Below are 18,069 nucleotides of genomic sequence, written 5' to 3'. Positions count from 1 at the left end.
ATAAATGACAAAACGTAATTTGCCCCATAAAAGAATGACCCGAGACTGCCTGATCATGCTGATTGTGGCGTTTTGGCTGAAAATCTCATCCGGCAAAGCAGCAAGAAGAGAAAAAATTACCTGGATTCTAAATGACAATGTTTTATATTTTAGAATTATAAATGAATCCACTTTCAACAACAAACTTCAAGAGATTGTGGAGAAAATAATAATATCCCAAAGATGGTGAAGTTGGCAATGCCCTTCATCGCCAAAATAATGTGATTAACCTAAACTAGACCTTGTAACTTCATATGCCAAGAAACATGCTGCATTTGCAGGAACACTACGCGCCATTGCCGGCCCAAATCCCTTGTAAAGACCTTTGACTCCTTCCGCTTTCAAGATCTTTTTGAAGGCATCCATGGATCCAGAGTACTTTGGATTCTTGTAGTCATCGACTTGAAGCACGCTCTTTATGACATCGGTTGGGTAAACTGAAACCCAGAATGAAGCTCCTGCCAAGCCTCCTGCTAATATCAACGACCCTCGTCCTAAATTGGATGTGTCTTGGCCCCCAGCAAGATACTGCTTCAACGCTTCATAGACACCAAACATAGCAGCGTTACCAGGTACTTCACGTCCCAATGTGGGAACTAATCCCTTGAACAGTCCTCTTACTCCCCCTTCCGATCGAAGGACATGTCTTGCCACATCCATTGGCCCAGTGTATTTCAAAGCAACGGTGTCGGTGCCAGAAACAGCTAATGCACTCTGGGCTTGCAATCTGCAATGAGGAACAACTCAAACATCGACAAGGTTTCATTATTATTAAATGGTGAATCTCTTTACAATTTCAAATACTTTTATTCGCAATATGCTCACTTTAAACCTTTCTGAACATGATTTTAGTACTTGATGATTCGGAATTGCCCACTAATATGTCCAGTTATCATAAAGTCCAAGAAACCTCATAAGATCAAGAACCAGTAGTCAAACTTAGGAAGTAGGATGAATTTAAAGAATCTCTCTGCATTTGACCAAAGACTCTTGATTAATTGATCTTGGAATTTCTATCTTCTTAAAATGGTTATTGCAAGATTGAATGCTTGATGTTGTACCAAAAGTTGGTAAATGGTAACAGTGCAAGCATATTGATAATCATCTTGCCATTGAACAAAGAGCCCACACGTCAAACAGAGACTGGACTCGAAAACTGACCTGCACTTTATCAACTCGGTGGGGCATGCAAGAAAGGATACAGAGACTCCTGCTCCAGCCCCACAAAGAACCTGCTGATAAACACTGAGAGGAGCACCAGGTGCCGACCTTAACAATGCTTCCATTTGGCCTCGGACCGTGAATAGCACTGCATTGAAAGCTGCTACGGTGGCAAGTGGAGCTCCCATTCCCTTGTACAGACCTCTTGGACCTTCTGCTGCTACTGTTTGTTTAACAGCATCTATTGCACCTGCATATTTAAGAGGCTGGCCAGGAAGTGGAGCAGGCTGACTTTGGAGCTTGACCTTGATGGTATCAAAAGGGTGCCCAACTATCAATTGGGCTGCCCCTCCAACAGTGCCAGAGGTTAGATCTTTAGCTACATCACCCATCTACACAGTTTTTTTGGTTATAAAAGAAAATGAAATTAGATAGCAGAACTGCCAGATAATTTTTGAAATTCCTTGTTATTCTCATATTCAGATTCAAAATTCTCTCAACAAATGGAACATGGGTGCAGCCACTTTGATTAGAGAGAAATGGGAAGAGAGTATGCCAGTATGTAGACTTGAATCGTAGATGTAAAACAAGCATAAACAAAGTTATACATACGGTATTGAGAGATAAAAAATGATACTAGAAATGATTAAAGATAATGAAGGATAGTTCAAAAGCATCAGCAAAGAAGTAGCATTATACATGTTTCTTCTCAATCAACATTTGCATCCATGACCATGAGATAGATAAACCATATCATTGCAATTATTTTTTGACATATTGGATCAATCATTGCAACTCACACATTATTCCGATATTCCTCGACTAATAAAAGGCCTTGGTTTAATTTTTGTTGTCAAGGAAAAATTACGAAATGAACCAATAACCAAAGGCAATTCCGGAAAAGATCCAAATCCTTACTAACCATTCAAATTCTAAGCGATTCACTCAAGAAAATCATTCAGACAGCCAACAACAATCTCCATTTTTTAGAGTCATTAAAGCCCTTTATCAGAAACCTATTCGGTTCAAGACATTTTTTCCAGTATATCTGGGTTCAAGAAATTTAAGGGACTTCAAAACCTACAAGATTTAGTTTCAACAGGCATATACGGAAAGAACATCAAAACAACATATATATATACGTAAATCTATAGCTACAGAAGCAATTGATATGCACTTCAAATACCATTCATTTTAATGAAAATCAAATATTAATATAGAGAAATCACAAGAAAAACAATCACCTCGTCCTATTCTCTTAAATCCCAGATGAAAATCGCAACCAACGGACAATCCCAAATCAAGCACACACCCTCCTTTAAGCTAAAATCCCAGATGCAATCTGAGAGACAGAGGACACAATAAGACTGTCAAATCCCTGAATGCATAGGGTATTTAAACGAAGGCGCAAAAAGGGTTCAAGATTACAATGAAATTCGATTTCCTTTCAAAAAAAAAAAAAAAAAAAAAAAGGGGTTCAAGATTACAACAATGGTAAGAGAGAATACCGAAAAGGGTACTAGTGAATTTCCTTTTAAAATAAATGGAAAACCATTTGGTGGGCTGCCCGCATGGTGGAGTAGGAAATGGGAAATGGAGTTGAATATGGCTAGTTTATTTGAATCTGTACTCGTTAACATAGAGAAGAAAAGTGGTATATGGTTGGTGAATAAAAAGGGCGAATCTTGGAGAGAGTGAGGGCCACAAAGGCGAAATCTAAGAAGCGACAAACATAGGAATTTGGGAGCTCACGAGCGAGGAGTGGGTGAGGTAGATGCGGTGGGAGTGTTAGCTCCAATGTCAGCCTCTCGCTGGCTGAATCTGAATACTGAATATACCTCGAGATATCTCCAAGTTATCGAAAATGATATGTTTGAGAGCTGGCTACCTCTCTCCATATATATTTAGGAACCACTACTAATTCACACTTCACACAATAATTTATCGTTAATTTATTCGACTCTACAGCGTGGGTAATAGGGATACCTCACTATATGTCCTAACGGTCCACGACATGATAGTTCAAAAGGCAGGTCGCAAGAGCGGGGTTTCTTTGAAAAGGTCAAAAATTGTGCTACATCAGAAGTGTTACTCTCGGTGCAGTCATAGACATTGAATGCAGTGAACCCAACCAAAACCGGTCCTAGAATGCGATTAGTGCTGAACTTGTGCTATCGTCCAAAAAGTTTCTATAACCATCTGTTATACGGAAAAGTCGATGCTGCGTGACAAGCCTTCATTGGCCCAAATCATATGAGTCTCACATGATTTTGCATGTGTGGCCAGCACAGCTATAGTGGGAGTAGTACCCCCACTATAGCATCGACTCATCCCTGTTATACTATAGAATTTAGTGCGATTGAAGCTATAATAATCAAATACATGCAAAATTAGTTTTCGCACATATAATCTTCATTATTCAAATATGATAACTGTAGCTTGACTGCTTGAAATTCACAAACCTTGACGTAATCTGAATATTGCATTTACAGTTAACTCGACCCTGTTAAAGTGTTTGGAGTGAAGAAAACACCATGAAGTCCTCGGATACTACTAGTTTCCTCTCTTCCATACAAAATTATATAAGATGTGTGTGTGTGTGTGTGTGTGTGTGTGTGTGTGTGTGTGTGTGTGTGTTTTCCCCCCATTTTTCACATTCTTTAACCATTTGGAATGAAAGAGCAACAAAAATAGCACATAACACATCTAGTACAAGAATGATGAGAATACAAGGATGGAGCTTACAAACGCTTTATATATTAGTCGTTTTTATTGATTCATTAGTTAGTATGAACTAAGGATTCATCATCTATCTACAGTAAATATGTGAATTCAGTATTGTCAATCGGTCCTTGCATCATCTTCGATGTCCCCATCGACTATTTCACCCGGCAGGCTCTGGTTCATCATGTATCTCCATGTATCATCTTCTTCTATTTCCCACTGTTTCTTCAGTTCATATATTGTTTTTGTCGCAGCTGCAGCAATTGCAGGATTTGGGTCTTGTGCTAGTCTCTTCAAAAAGAACAATCATATGTTTTAGAAGGTAAAAAAATACTGAACAGAAGGGAAAATGAAGATATTAACTGCAGGATGAGGAATTTATCAGAGAAGGAAATTCCAAGTCTCGGACAAACTTCACATAAAAAATTTTGATCTTTTATTTTTTATTGGTGGACACTATTTCCATAGCAAACATAAAATGTACCTGCAAAGCTCCCATGCCAGCATTTCCAAGAGTCCACATCGATGGGGCAGCTGATAATGCATTAGCTAATGCTCTCCTGCTCATCAAAGTTTCCGAAAAACAAGAACGTAAGTGGAAGGCATAAACATGATATTCCCGCGAGATGTTTGGGAATAAATGAGGCGATCACTCTATTTATCAATCATTTTTGAATCCTGTATTTAGGTATTCAACATTCAAATATGAATTTTTGGTTGATAGCATTTCAAGTTTTGCCAAATCAAGACAAGATTAGATACCTCGTACTGACATCAGGTGAACTTGAACACTCTACCAGTAGAGATACACTGCTTTTACCATCCATGGCATCAAGATCTATAAGAGTTGTCACCAAAAACTCCAGCTGGTCCAAACAAAAACAGCGTAGATAAAAAGAGACGGGTTCAACGGGTTGCGTACTATGTATTTGGACTGAAGATTTTCTTCAAAGTCGAAATTTTATGTTTATGAACGACTTTGAGAAACAGTAATCATGAGTTACTAATTTCATGTTATGCTGAAGAAAACCATTTTTTTTTTTTTGTCAAAGATTCTGTGTCTTATTAAAAATAGTGGTTCTAAATCAATTTCAAATTCATTTTCCCAATCTTAGACATGTACACTCATTTGGCTCAGACCTCTTCCGGATCAGTGTAGTCAATCCCATCAGCTTCAGAAAGTGCCGAAGCTATGCTCCAATAAGCTTCCTGTGCATCAGTAAAACATTAAGGCTAAAATAACAGTTATCACTCTTGAAAGTAAGCTCCTTAAGATTTAGATACATACAAGACAAACCTGAATAGCATTGATACGGTCTGCAGATATCTCTCCAGAAATGATATCAAGAGTTTTCCCCATTTTTTCAAGTGTAGCATACCTTGCCAGCTCATCGGTATTCGTCGAATATGTTTTCCTGAGCAGATAAAAGCATTTGCTTGAGCAAATAAACTCACAAATATGATGCCTAATTTCTTTTACATCGGAAAACTCTTATGTTATCACAGTAACTCACACTCTGCGCACTTTGTTCACCATCCTATCATGAAGATTTTTGACTAACTGCAACTCCAACAAACAGATATCTGAATTCTCAAATCATTGATAAAAACAAAGGAAAAGTATTATTTGTGAAGAGGAGAGGGTGTGATTGGTTAGGAGGGATAATAGACATCATAAGAAAAACAAACAATGTTTCGCCCCAACCATAGAAGGAAGCGAAACAACACATTTCTAATGACAGTACCTCCAAGGCCATAAGAGAATCTTCCATTGCACGTCGCTTGGCAGCAATGTCAGCCCTATTCAAATCCGCCTGAACCAGAAAAAGCACAAGGGTTTTTACTTGAGAAACAAGTACAGATTATAAGAAGTTCAAAACTTCGAGGTTGTTCAGCGTAGTTATTTCATCTCTCCTCCATATTCCTCAAGAGAGATGACCAAATGACAAACATGGCAAATCTACACTCAAATGTTTGCCACACAACACGGCGATACATGCAGGAATCCAGAAAAAATGGGGAAAAAAAAAGGCATACAGCATACTTTTGAAAGAAAAAGTATTTCTCTAATGGGATGTAAAAAAAAGAAAGAAAGAAAAACCTTCATGACACACTAGCTGCCAAAGAAATAAACAACCAATTAGCTCATTCAATAAAATATTTATTTGGTTGTTGTTCAAAAAAAAAAATTTATTTGATCTTAAACAAAATTATAGCCAGTGTTTTAAGAACATGTATAGCAGCAGATCCAACATCAATATCCTTCAATTGATGTCACTCTAAATCATATGCCAGTCGAGTATAGAGGAAAATAAATGGAAATACGATAAACAATACATCAAGGTATATCAAGCAAAAAGAAACCATTACAGATCACTTCATTTGATTTATGTTAGGCAAGTGGAAAGAGAAAAAAAGAATACAAACTAATTGCTTGAAAAAGAATTGGATCAAGATGAAAACTCATAGCTTGCATTCATCACATTGACATATCGTGCCAAGTAAAATAATAAATTCAGATCAGAACAGCACCGAAGGCACAGACACTCACCTCTAATGCACCATCACTCCAGTGCTTGTCAGCAGCTTTTTTCAACCTCGATTGAGCTTTCTCTTTTAAAATCTTCCAGGAATTCGAAACCAATTAGAACATTATCGAACATAATTCCAGAATGCTTTCGATATACTTGAGAAAAAAGTCAGAAGAGGATCCTTACGGTAGCAATATGATGAAGCCTTTCTGCTCTTCTCTTCACATCATTGTCAATTTTCTCAGTTTCTTCTCTGGCCCGTGCTGCCCGATAAAAGGTATAATCTTATTGAATAGATAAAAATTTACAAAGCACGGTTATTAATGTTCTGACCTCCTATACTTCAAAAAAAAAAAAATTGCTCTGACCTCCCTAAGAAAAGTCATTCAAAATACTCATATAGGTGCTCGTGCTAATTAGCATAGCTGCGTCTATTATTTCAATGCAGAATAGGAAAATTCATTAAGAGAGAAGACACGATTGTTAGATATTTGGGCTTAGGAAGCCTAGCTTTTGGACCAAGAGAGTGAGATAAAAAAGAAGCCAAATTAACTCAAATCCTCCAGAATCACGAGTCATCATAATCACAAGTACATCAACTAGTTTGGTAAAGCTCATATACACAAAAGCAATAATGCTATGCTCCTCAAATGATATAAAGCATCCTAATAAATGTTATATGATATGCCAAATAATTTGGTACAGCAGGTGATAGGAATCAGTAGATTGAATATTACATAAATTTGGCAAAAACCTAACATTAGGTAGCAAAAAATTCATACCATCAAGTTTAAGGAACTCTGAACCAAGAAAGGCAACATCTTGTCTTGCACGAGCCTCCAGCCGCATTATGCCTCTATTTGATATTTGAAAGCGTGCATTATTAGCATTCATACAAATGATGGTAACTTATCTAGCATTCTCTTGATAACCAAAAGGATTCATAATCATTTATATTCTCATTGTTCCTCTATTAGATATATGTGAAAGCATAAATTGTTAACATTCATACAAATGATGGTTGCTTATCTGGCATCGTCTTGATAACCAAAAGGATACATAATCATTTCTATTAAGATAAGGAAAGTCTTCGGATCAATGACTTGAACCAGCAAAACGACCCTTGCACGAAAATATATAATAAAAGACTCAAAAATTTTGGACAATCTGACCATTTGCCTGTGCTGCGACAATTGGACAGTAATTTTACCGAGAAAGAAGTACAATGTCATTTCTAGCCCGTTCGTTCATGAATCTTGCATCATTGTGAACAAATTTGCATGCTTCGGATAATCCTTGACTCGAACAGGTACTCTTCTCAGTCTCGATAGGGTGCTTGTTTTCAGATTGAGGACTGATGCAAAAACAATTCATATCTTAAGTTACGACCATCTAACAACAAAAGTAGATTAAGAATGCCCCTTATTCACAAGTTCATTCCGTAAAAACCAACAATTCAAGAAATTTAAAGGGAAAGGTACATCAGTTTCTATATTTCATCCTTTTAAATGATTGAAGAGTTTACGTGTGGTAAGCTCCAGGACTATAAGATGGATTGAAACACTTGTACAAATTCATAATAGTAGAATTTGAAAAGGAACATATTTGTATGGAAAACACCTTACCATTTTTGATAACCTAGAACACTAACGAATCATTAGAATGCCACACTACAAGGTTGCGCTTGGATTGAAGTATTTGAAATCCATGGATTTCGATTATAATTTTAGTGTTAACAATAAATCATATAGAAATCTCAAATTCATAACTTAATTATTTACACATTACTTAGATGAATTAAAAAAGATTCTAAATCACCACTTTATTGGATGAACTTAAAATTCATCTAACTACCATGAATTACAAAAGAAGTGGATTTGATGTTTGTGGTGCTAATTATCTAAACAACAAAAATGCATTTGAAATCCATGGATTTGAAATACTTCTATCCAAACGGTGTTTGGAGCCCAAGATCGTTTAAGAAAAAAGAATCATTTGAAAGCCACGCATACCTGGATACATGTGAAAAATCAGTATAACATCTCACACGTTCTTTTGTGTCCGTATTGTGTGTTTCTGTCGACTTACACACCAAACAAGTTTGTCGAAATCCGATAAATTTTTTCCGCTTTCCACCAAAAGGCCAGAAGACCTTGTTGAAGAACTTCGGTTTCAACACCAAGAGATATCCATCCCCTTGTTTCTGCTGGATAACTCCTTGATTAATCGAGAATAACTTGGAACTATGTGGCAATTTGACAGATGAATAAATAACACCGTTCGGACTAGCCATAACTTCTAATCCGAGGAATCTTGTGTCTGGCGATTTGGCTTTGTTAGAGAGAAGAATGGAGTAATACAGAAAATGAACTCAAGCTAGCATTTTCCCAGCAGTACGAGGGCTGTTGAGTAAAAAAGAAGAGCACATGTCAACGAGTTGAATTCAGATGACATGTCATGAGGATACGTAAATCCATCAACGGCCCTTCATGATTGCTAGGATGTAACAAGTAATGTTCTTGAATTTTTTAACCAGTGGCCTCAGATTTTTCCTCTTTCGTTTTCCTTGTGCCAAAATATGTTACCATGAATTGTGTAACTTCAACACATGCTCAAGGACATGAAATACAGTGCACTTCTGATTTTTATTGGATTAGAAGAAAATAGTTTTACAAAATTATACATACAATCATAGCAAAATTCCCAGAAAGATTCTCTCTTCCAGTTGCCGATATAATCCAAACCAAATCATAGCCAAAAATTTCAGGAAAAATTGCTGCATAATTATCAATCATCTGCAACACAAGTAGCAAAAAATCCCATTCCAAGTTCCATGAGCCAAAAATGGTACCAGTTCAAACATGACAATTATTCCAAATCAGACACACAAAGATTGAAACTTCATCAAGAAGCCCAGATTCCACATTTGGCCCATGAATCTTCCCAAACCATGGATACCTAAATTTCATCGAAAAGCAAAAGGATTGAGTAGTTCGGAAGCACTAACCTCCAAATTTGTTGAACAGAGAGGGATGCTGAGAAATTTTATGGAGTCTTACGTCAAAAATAACTGTTATCACTATTATTTTATTTTATTACAGTACACACACACATCATATTATATTATATATATAATAATAATAAAGAATGAGAGTGAAAGGAAGGGCCATTGATGGATTGAAGCAAATTCTGACCACAAGCTTGGTGTGTGGCCCCTCTGTAGCCAGCCAGCGCTCTAGAAGAAACAGAATGGGTGCAAAAGGAGTGGGATCAAATGGGCCAAACGATGGATTTGAATCCTCTACTGTGCTGAGCACGGTGCAGTCCACTATAAAATCCTTGGATTATGTTGAAACGGTGTCGTGCACGGATCAAATCCGTCCACAACTAGGCTTGACTTCATGCTGATCCAACTTTTAAGATAGATATTTGAATAATGAAACTTTAAAACAATATTTTTCATAAATCATTCTTCCGTTAGAGAGTCGGATGAATTTAGTTGTTTACTCGTTACTTGGAAGCCTATCAGAACAAAATGGTGTCAATATGTATGAAAATTATTTATTTATTTGGTTAAATATATTTTATCCCAAGATTACATAACAATTTACCCGATTCATTAAATAATAGTGTGGCATTTCAAAGAGCTCAAAAATGCTTAAAAACCAACAGGCTTGAAAACAAACGTCTATCAGTAATTTTTTCTGTATTCAAACGAGATGTTCGTATAAACTATAAATATCTCATATAAATATTGAGAGTGTTTCTGTTGGCCGACAGATCCCTTTGGCCCGTGAGGAAAAAAATACAGTAGGGTAAAAATGAATCCTGGGCCCCTAGGTTTGTCAATCATTTCTTCTGTAGCAATGACAGTGAGAGCAAATTACAGAAGTGTCCTTCAACCCATCCACAAATCTATTGTTTCTTCCTTTGAAAAATATAAAAGAACCTATTTTTCCTCAAAGCTGGCATAGCAACATCGAAGCTCATGTATGGTGTCCAACGAATCGAAGGCTGTGATTTCATGGATAGGTTGGAAGATCCAATAAGTGTTTACTTATGTTTAGTCATTGCCTAATGCTCACGTTATCATATCATAAGAGCAGTCGATTTGAATTTTACTGATCGAATGTATATCTGTCGACTTATAAATTTTAAAATATTTATTGTTTGTGATAGTTTATATATATTCTTTTTTTTGTTCGAGTTGACTCATGAAACCCGCAATTTTTCATGGATTGGGTTAGAGTTTCCAACACATCAATTTAACGGACCAACCTACCCCTTGCTTGTTTGATGGCGTGATGCGGCAAGCTGTTTAACGACTCTATATATACCAACCCAAACCCATCAAGTTGACGAGCCAACCCACCCTAGCCTTGATTCATGGTGGGATGTGCTGGCTGTTTAACACCTCTACAAATCGGTTATGTTATATGTACAACAATTTTTATAACATAAGAAATTCAATACAAAAATTTTATTTATCAAAATCTTTTAATAAATTCAATACAAAATATCACGTATAATTTGATATCGTATCGCAGTATTCCTACTTTACTACTGAAACCCAACAATTGAATTGCTAGCTGTATTATTTTTCGGTATAGCCCATAATATTGCAAAATAAATTTATCGATGAATGTGAAATTAGAAATCATTGAATATAATTCCATTTATATACTCAAAAGCACGCGGCATTGGATTTGAACTATTCGACTTCACAGAATCACAAAATTGAAATGAATCGAGTTGTAATTCATTAAAAAAAAAATCCATATCAAACAATTACTTCGTTTGTGTTATAATAAAGAGATTCGTCGTTTCTCATCTTTATTCAAACTAGTTAAACTTCAACCGTGGTTCGAGAGAGTTCAATAATACCAAATTTCTTTTGTCGGCAAAGAAAAACTATTTATTTATTTATTGCTTTTTTTTGAAAAAAAATTGCATCTTCATTGGACAAATACATATCCCATTTTCTTAAAAACAAATATAAAGACATTGAATAGAACTTTTGTTTAGTTCGTGATTTCGATTTTGTTTAGTTCGGATTTGGTTCGGTTTAAACCAAGGGCAGGAGGAGGATCGAGTTAAACAAATTTATTTCTACTTCGTTTGGCAAACAAATAACATTATAACTTCATTTTGCTTTTGGAACAATACATCAAAAAAGTCACAAATCATCAATTATTTTTGTAATAATAATAAAAAAAATCGACAAATTAGTTCAAGGGCATTTAGGGCCGCCTCGTTTGGTCTTCCAATTGTTGTAGCAAGGGCACGTCTCTTTGTTACCGTAGGTCCCCGGCGGCACACACAGGCACTTGGCGCAACACTTGAGGCAGAAGAACATGCACGGCTTCTTGTGCGACGTAGCCGAGCAACGGTACGTGCATCGAGGCTTGCAATCTGGCCGGGCGGGCGCGCACAGATTAGTTACTTTTTATGATAAAACTACCAAATTTTTCGAACCCGGATCTTCTGCTGTGCACAGCACGACCGTTGGATCATGTGAAACCCAATGGTGCCATGCACAGTTCAGGGTCCATAGTGCAGGGTCCATTTCGAAATTTAACATGTGATGTTAGATTTTAATGAATGGGATTTGATCTGGTCCCCGTGCATTTAAAAGTTTGGATCCATTTGAATGAATAAAACTTAATTTATACTAACCTTGAGGTCGAAGATGATTATTGCCCTGTTAAATTAATATCAAGAACAAATGTTAACAAAAAAATTTAAAAAAATTTTAAAAAAAAGACATAAAAAAGGGATCGGATGCAATAAGCTGATTAAATATTTAAATACCTGAACCACGTTAGATAATGTAAGGAAGAAAACTAGGGAGAGAACCAAGAAAAGAGTAGTGGTACTGTGAGTACGGCTTCCCATATCTTCGAAGGATTTTTACTTGGAAATTTTAGTAGAATGTGATGGTACATTTGGTGCATAGAATGTCAATAATTTATAGGGAAAAAATATTGATTGGATCCAGGGAAGAAAAGGGCAGTATTTGAGGCGTTAATTAAGGAATGTTAGATTTTGACAAAGAAAATGTCATTATTAAAGGCTATTTGGGAGAGGTAAAAGCGCCGTATTTGTTGAGGTTATTTAATTTGTCAAATCCATGTTTCTTTTCTTTCTTTCTTTTTTGAGAGGCACATTTGGTTTTTGAGTTCTCCTTTTTGCATCAAAAGTTAATTAACTGAGATCTGATCGAGTTTCATAGAATTGTATCTACTATTTGGTATGCAAATAGAGCTTACGGGATAAATTTGGATTATATGATTTGTTTGATTTTCGATTTTTCCAGTAAATCAAAAATTCTTGTGAGATGATCTTACGGGTCAATTTCGTGAGACGAATGTTTTAATTCATGAGTCAATCATAAAAAAATTATCATTTTTATGATAAAAATATTGTTTTTTTAAAAAAAATGGATAACGTTGACCCATCTCATTGATAAAAATCCGTGAAACCGTCTCATAAGAAATCTATTCTTAAAAAAAAATATTAGTATCATATAATTACGTGACGATGTTTAAAAGGGTGGGATATATATGGAATATCCAACTCATGGTACATGAAGTCAAAAGGGTGGGAGAGAATATGGATGGGCAAAAGAAGCGCAAAAATTCAGGAAAGTTAATTTAGTTAATAGAAATTGGCAGGTTCTAAACTGAGTCGCGTTAAACCAATGTTCTTAAAATGTTAAAACTCATTAATTATACTATTATATATAGGATCGATGTTTAATCTCTTTCTAGCTCAAACACACAATATTTTTTAAAAAAAATAATAATATTTTTTAGCCAAAACCCTCAAACTCTAACTAATTAAACTTAATTAATCTAAAGTTAAGACACACACGTTGTTTGTGTAATATAATATACGGATATTTTTATATACTAGCGAAAGATGGACACACGATGTGTGTGTAAAATAATACCGACATTATGAAAGAAATAAACATATATAGATTACACAAATGATTTTGAATTTGAAGTTTTCGGTTTCTCTGATTTTAAAATTATAAATTGCACATGGAATATAGAGAGGGGAACGAAGGAAAGTTAGAGGAAGGTAAAACGTGATTGTGTGCAGGGTTTTATTTTTTTGGACCATTTTGACCATGAATAATAAGAAGGTGGGCTACACATGTAATTTGATGATGATGTCATTCAGACGGACCGAATCAGTTACTATATAGGTCAGATTCTTTATAAAACAGTAAATATATATATATAAGAAAAATTATTTTTTTAGTCCTATATATTTGTCATTTTGCGATTTCGGTCCTTTATATTTTCAGATTTTAGTTTTAGTCCGCTATCTTTATTTTGTTTGCCAATCGACGTGACGTTGACGTGGCACCAATTCAGTGTTGATGTGGAGCTGACGTGTACAGTGTCACGTAAACATTTTCGAATAAAAAGGAACAAAATTGCCAAAAATCAGAACATATAGGACTAAAACTGAAATATAAAAACATAGAGGAACAAAATCGCAAAGTGACAAATATACAGGACCAAATTTGCAGTTTTTCCTATATGTATAATATGAACGTAATTTATTTATATTTTAAAAATATTTTTATAGAAATTATGTTCAATATTAAATATTAAAGATATCATAATATATATTTTTTGTGAAACTCTCATGTGGATGATATCAAAATATAAAATATTTAAAATGGTTTTTTATAAGAATATTATAATATTTTTTTATGTTAAATGAGATATAATAATCATTTAAATTTCAAAAGTGTAGATAAATATAAAAGGAACATTATATTATATACAATAGTTATAGATAAAAAAAAAATTGAATTAATATACAAGGGTATTTTCTTAATTTTATAAGTGTGTTTTGCTTTATCAAAAAATATACAGTAACACCAAAATTAATTACTAAGACCCCTGGTATTATATAATATATAGTATAGATTACTTGACACAAATAAAAGTTTGAGTTATGTTATATATACAATGAAGGTCATACACACGATTACACGTTGTCTTTTATAATTATAAAATTATCTCAAATTCACTCATGAAAAAATATTTTTATGAGAATAATTTTGTACTTTCAAAATTAATGACATACAACATACTCGACGCCAGTGTGTCTGACTTAATTTGTACTAAATTTATTACAAATTGAAACACATACATAGGGATTGGGCAATTGCACATGACTTTTGCTCCGGTGGATCTACCTTTGATACAAACATCTAATGCACACATATCCATCACTCTAAATTCAAATCTTGTTTAACTATACATGTATTTTGGATCGTATGTCATAACTCGAACCCTTAATCAAATATATTTCATATAACATATTGGAGTGGGGAAGGTGGTCACATAGATATATATATCATGAAAAACAACTTGCATATATAGAGTACTATATATATCTTTATGGGAAATGCTACATGTACATAGAAGGTTATACATTGGGTTACACATTCTACATAAAATTACAAAATTATCCCTCCACTTTATTTGAAAAAATTCTTTCCAAAATAAATCAAGGATATTTATGTAATGTCAAGTGTAACGTGTAACCCAACGTGTAATTTTTCGTGTACATGCATGTAGCATCACCCTATCCTTATAAGCTTAATATTATTAATTTATCATATGTATATAAGATCAACACGCATATCAAACACATTGAATTATCAAGTATATGTACAGTGCATCATGAACCCTGTGAATTAAGTGCATATATGCGAGCTAATTAATTCTGGCGATAGGCAATGTAGTTAGCCAGATGATACAATGGCGCCGACCTAAAAACGTCGAAGCTACTAAGCTCCTCCATGGCCTTATCCGCCAGTTCCACAGCAAACTCCTTGGCCTTCTCCACCCCCATCAGCTTCGGATACGTCGCTTTATCGCTCTCCAAATCTTTCCCCGCCGTCTTCCCTAATTCCTCCGACGACTTCGTCACGTCCAAAACATCATCCACCACCTGAAACAGCAACCCTATGCATCTCGCGTACTTCCTCAGCCTCTCGATGTGGATGGCATCCCCGCCCCCCATTATCGCCCCGCACACCACCGCGGCTTCCAGAAGCACGGACGTTTTGTGTACGTGAATGTACTCCAATTCATCCAGGCTTATCTGTTTCCCCTCGCTGCATATGTCCACTATTTGTCCCGCCACCAGCCCTTGGGACCCGACCGCAGACCCCAGCTCAGCGATGGCCTGAACCACCCTCCGGGGCGAAACGTTTCTTGTGCCGACCGCGACGTGTTGGAAGGCGAGGGAGAGCAGAGCGTCTCCGGCTAGAACCGCGGTTTCTTCCCCGAAAGCCTTGTGATTCGTGGGCTTGCCTCGGCGTAAGTCGTCGTTGTCCATGCATGGGAGGTCGTCGTGAATGAGGGACATGGTGTGTATCATCTCGATGGCGCATGCAACGGGGAGGGCCATGTGTTCTTCTCCTCCCACCAGCTCGCACGCCGCCAGGCACAATGCCGGCCGAATACGTTTCCCGCCGGCAAGAAGTGAGTACCTGCAGATCGATCGGTTTACCACCATGTTAGCACCGTCTAGTAATATAATCTTTTATGAGTCATGTTTTGGTTTGTGATTTTTTAAAGGGAAGTGCTATGTGTACATGGAGAGAGGGTTGCACGTTGGGTTACACATTACACATGAAATTACAAAAATATCCTTCCACTTTATTTGGAAAAACTATTTCCAAAATATATTTATGTAATTTCAAGTGCTACGTGTAACCCAATATGTAACCCTCCGTATACATGTAGCATCACCCTTTTTTAAATCGATCGATCACAATTAAGATGGTCATTGAACTTCTTTTTTGGGCTAATTGCATTAATCTCCCCTGTGAAAAGTCTAAAATTAAAAAATATTAATAGGCTAATGCATCTCTCGATTTTCTAAAATGTAGCACATATCACCCCTATGTTATATAAACTCGGGCACATTTATACCCTCTCATAGGGGTTTTTATGCTAATTTTTTTTAACATAGGATCTAATAAGCTATTTTTTTTTGAAGCATTCATTCTATCCCTAATATTTTGAAAGCACGTAAACTATAAAGAAGTTCAATGACCATCTTAATTGTGATGGATCGATTTAAAAAATCACAAACGAAAACATGACTCATAAAAATTTCAAAAGCTCAAACTCGACTAATTTAGACTCTACATTTTTATTATATAACATAACTTGTCGATTTTGTAATTATGCTTAGAAAATTTCAAGGGCCGTCGCCTGTCGCTAATTTTGTCAGCTACCCATTTTACTACGCTACCGATCGATCGAGACACTAAATTTGTTGCTTGTGTGTGTGTGTGTGTTTTTAATTTAATAATTCAAGAACAGAAGATTGTATCATGGCATTCAAGAGTTAATTAACCAGTTCCGAATAATAATATTATCATTATGTTACAAGTACAATTGTCCCACAATATTGAATAATAAAACTAACAAAAGACTGAGTTATAACTTTAACATGTTACCTCATAGCCTGATGGATCTTGACGGGGTTTTGTATCGGAACAGCATCATCCAAGGCTTTGTTCACTCTGCTCACCTTCGCCGCCATATAATCTTGAAACTGGAAATTCGGAAACACGAAATCCAGTGGCTTCGGTAGTACTGGACTGACTAACATATCATGAGACAAAGGTTGAGCTACAGACGTCGGCGTCGTCGTCGTCGCGGCATTCGGAGGCTGAATCTTCATTCGGATGACATTATTTCTACTGTTGTTCGATGTTTTGGTCTTACCAAAGTAGTATTTTCGAAAGGAAAACGTTTCGTTCGCCGGGGTAGTTGCTAGAACAGCCATCGATCTTGTGTTTGTGTGTGTTTTAAGCTGATACGAAAAGGGTTGGTTTGTGTGTGCGTATATATAGATATATAGCATGATGATAACGAGGTGGATTTGTATGAATTAAGGAGGCAGTGTTATTCCCTAGTAATGTGCTTCAAAGTTATGCCACTGAGCTTAGGTTTGGACTGTAATGAGTGTGATCAATATATATTAGAAACTGCTACATGCAGTACTTTACTAATTAATTAATTTTGTTTTAGTTTGCAATTGGTAGGTGTTTGATTTCATCATCATCGTGATAAGTTAATGACATGTAAATATTTTCATATAAAATATAAAGCCAACAAAATAACTTGAATTTTAAAGATTTTAAAGTAATTAATAAAGGACTTTTGGAAAATATCACACGCTGATTGAAGATGCCAAGATGTTTTTTATAAGGGTATTTTAACTAAAAAGATTATATATTATATTTAACATATATTATATATAATTACTAATTTAAGTAATTTCCTAAAACGAATAAATAAAGTCGAAATAATTACCGAATCATTTTAGTGAAAGACAGAACCAAATCAATGTAATTTGGTTTGGAATTGGATTATATACTCCTTAAAATCGAAATCCGAAATATATTTGAGTTAAACCGAATCAAACCTACCAATAAACATCTCTACTTGCACTCCGTTTTGTTTTGTGAATGATTTTTATTCATTAAGTAAAGTGTTGTGGGTAAACAGAACATAGAGAAATAACTTTACAGCCCTTCTATGATTCTATCTTTGTTTCATGA

The 18,069-nt window shown here is 35.6% G+C and overlaps 4 protein-coding genes across 7 annotated transcripts; all 4 read right to left on the bottom strand.

Moving 5' to 3' along the window:
- Positions 1 to 125: 125 nt before the first annotated feature.
- On the bottom strand, positions 126 to 3,053 carry LOC140865147 (mitochondrial carnitine/acylcarnitine carrier-like protein). The gene is made up of 4 exons (XM_073269676.1): positions 2,709 to 3,053; positions 2,445 to 2,542; positions 1,201 to 1,592; positions 126 to 766 (listed from the first exon to the last, which is right to left on the bottom strand). The coding sequence occupies exons 3-4, from the start codon at positions 1,590 to 1,592 to the stop codon at positions 265 to 267; spliced, it is 894 nt and encodes a 297-aa protein (XP_073125777.1). The 5' UTR covers positions 2,445 to 2,542; positions 2,709 to 3,053; the 3' UTR covers positions 126 to 264.
- Positions 3,054 to 3,875: 822 nt separating this feature from the next.
- On the bottom strand, positions 3,876 to 9,709 carry LOC140864910 (senescence-associated protein SPA15, chloroplastic). 4 transcript variants are annotated; one of them, XM_073269321.1, is made up of 13 exons: positions 9,650 to 9,709; positions 8,468 to 8,857; positions 7,666 to 7,809; positions 7,238 to 7,311; positions 6,642 to 6,718; positions 6,476 to 6,547; positions 5,670 to 5,738; positions 5,439 to 5,485; positions 5,213 to 5,339; positions 5,065 to 5,133; positions 4,687 to 4,790; positions 4,409 to 4,484; positions 3,876 to 4,215 (listed from the first exon to the last, which is right to left on the bottom strand). In XM_073269321.1, exons 2-13 carry the CDS (start codon positions 8,746 to 8,748, stop codon positions 4,042 to 4,044), a joined length of 1,314 nt encoding a protein of 437 aa, XP_073125422.1. In that variant the 5' UTR covers positions 8,749 to 8,857; positions 9,650 to 9,709; the 3' UTR covers positions 3,876 to 4,041. The 4 variants fall into 4 exon arrangements, with proteins under 4 accessions (XP_073125422.1, XP_073125421.1, XP_073125424.1 ...); XM_073269320.1 differs by lacking the exon at positions 9,650 to 9,709 and adding an exon at positions 9,463 to 9,608; XM_073269323.1 differs by lacking the exon at positions 9,650 to 9,709 and adding an exon at positions 9,463 to 9,607 and having other exon boundaries at positions 5,222 to 5,339.
- Positions 9,710 to 11,618: 1,909 nt separating this feature from the next.
- Positions 11,619 to 12,380, bottom strand: LOC140866920 (protein RSI-1-like). The gene is made up of 3 exons (XM_073271984.1): positions 12,267 to 12,380; positions 12,132 to 12,156; positions 11,619 to 11,867 (listed from the first exon to the last, which is right to left on the bottom strand). The coding sequence occupies exons 1-3, from the start codon at positions 12,348 to 12,350 to the stop codon at positions 11,686 to 11,688; spliced, it is 291 nt and encodes a 96-aa protein (XP_073128085.1). The 5' UTR covers positions 12,351 to 12,380; the 3' UTR covers positions 11,619 to 11,685.
- Positions 12,381 to 15,203: 2,823 nt separating this feature from the next.
- On the bottom strand, positions 15,204 to 17,291 carry LOC140860856 (geranylgeranyl pyrophosphate synthase 7, chloroplastic-like). The gene is made up of 2 exons (XM_073263859.1): positions 16,960 to 17,291; positions 15,204 to 15,981 (listed from the first exon to the last, which is right to left on the bottom strand). Exons 1-2 carry the CDS (start codon positions 17,289 to 17,291, stop codon positions 15,204 to 15,206), a joined length of 1,110 nt encoding a protein of 369 aa, XP_073119960.1.
- Between the last annotated feature and the right edge of the window lie 778 nt (positions 17,292 to 18,069).

Source organism: Henckelia pumila, chromosome 4, assembly GCF_033568475.1.
Source record: "Henckelia pumila isolate YLH828 chromosome 4, ASM3356847v2, whole genome shotgun sequence".
Classification (NCBI taxonomy): Eukaryota; Viridiplantae; Streptophyta; class Magnoliopsida; order Lamiales; family Gesneriaceae; genus Henckelia; species Henckelia pumila.
This window is presented reverse-complemented; position numbering and strand designations above follow the sequence as displayed.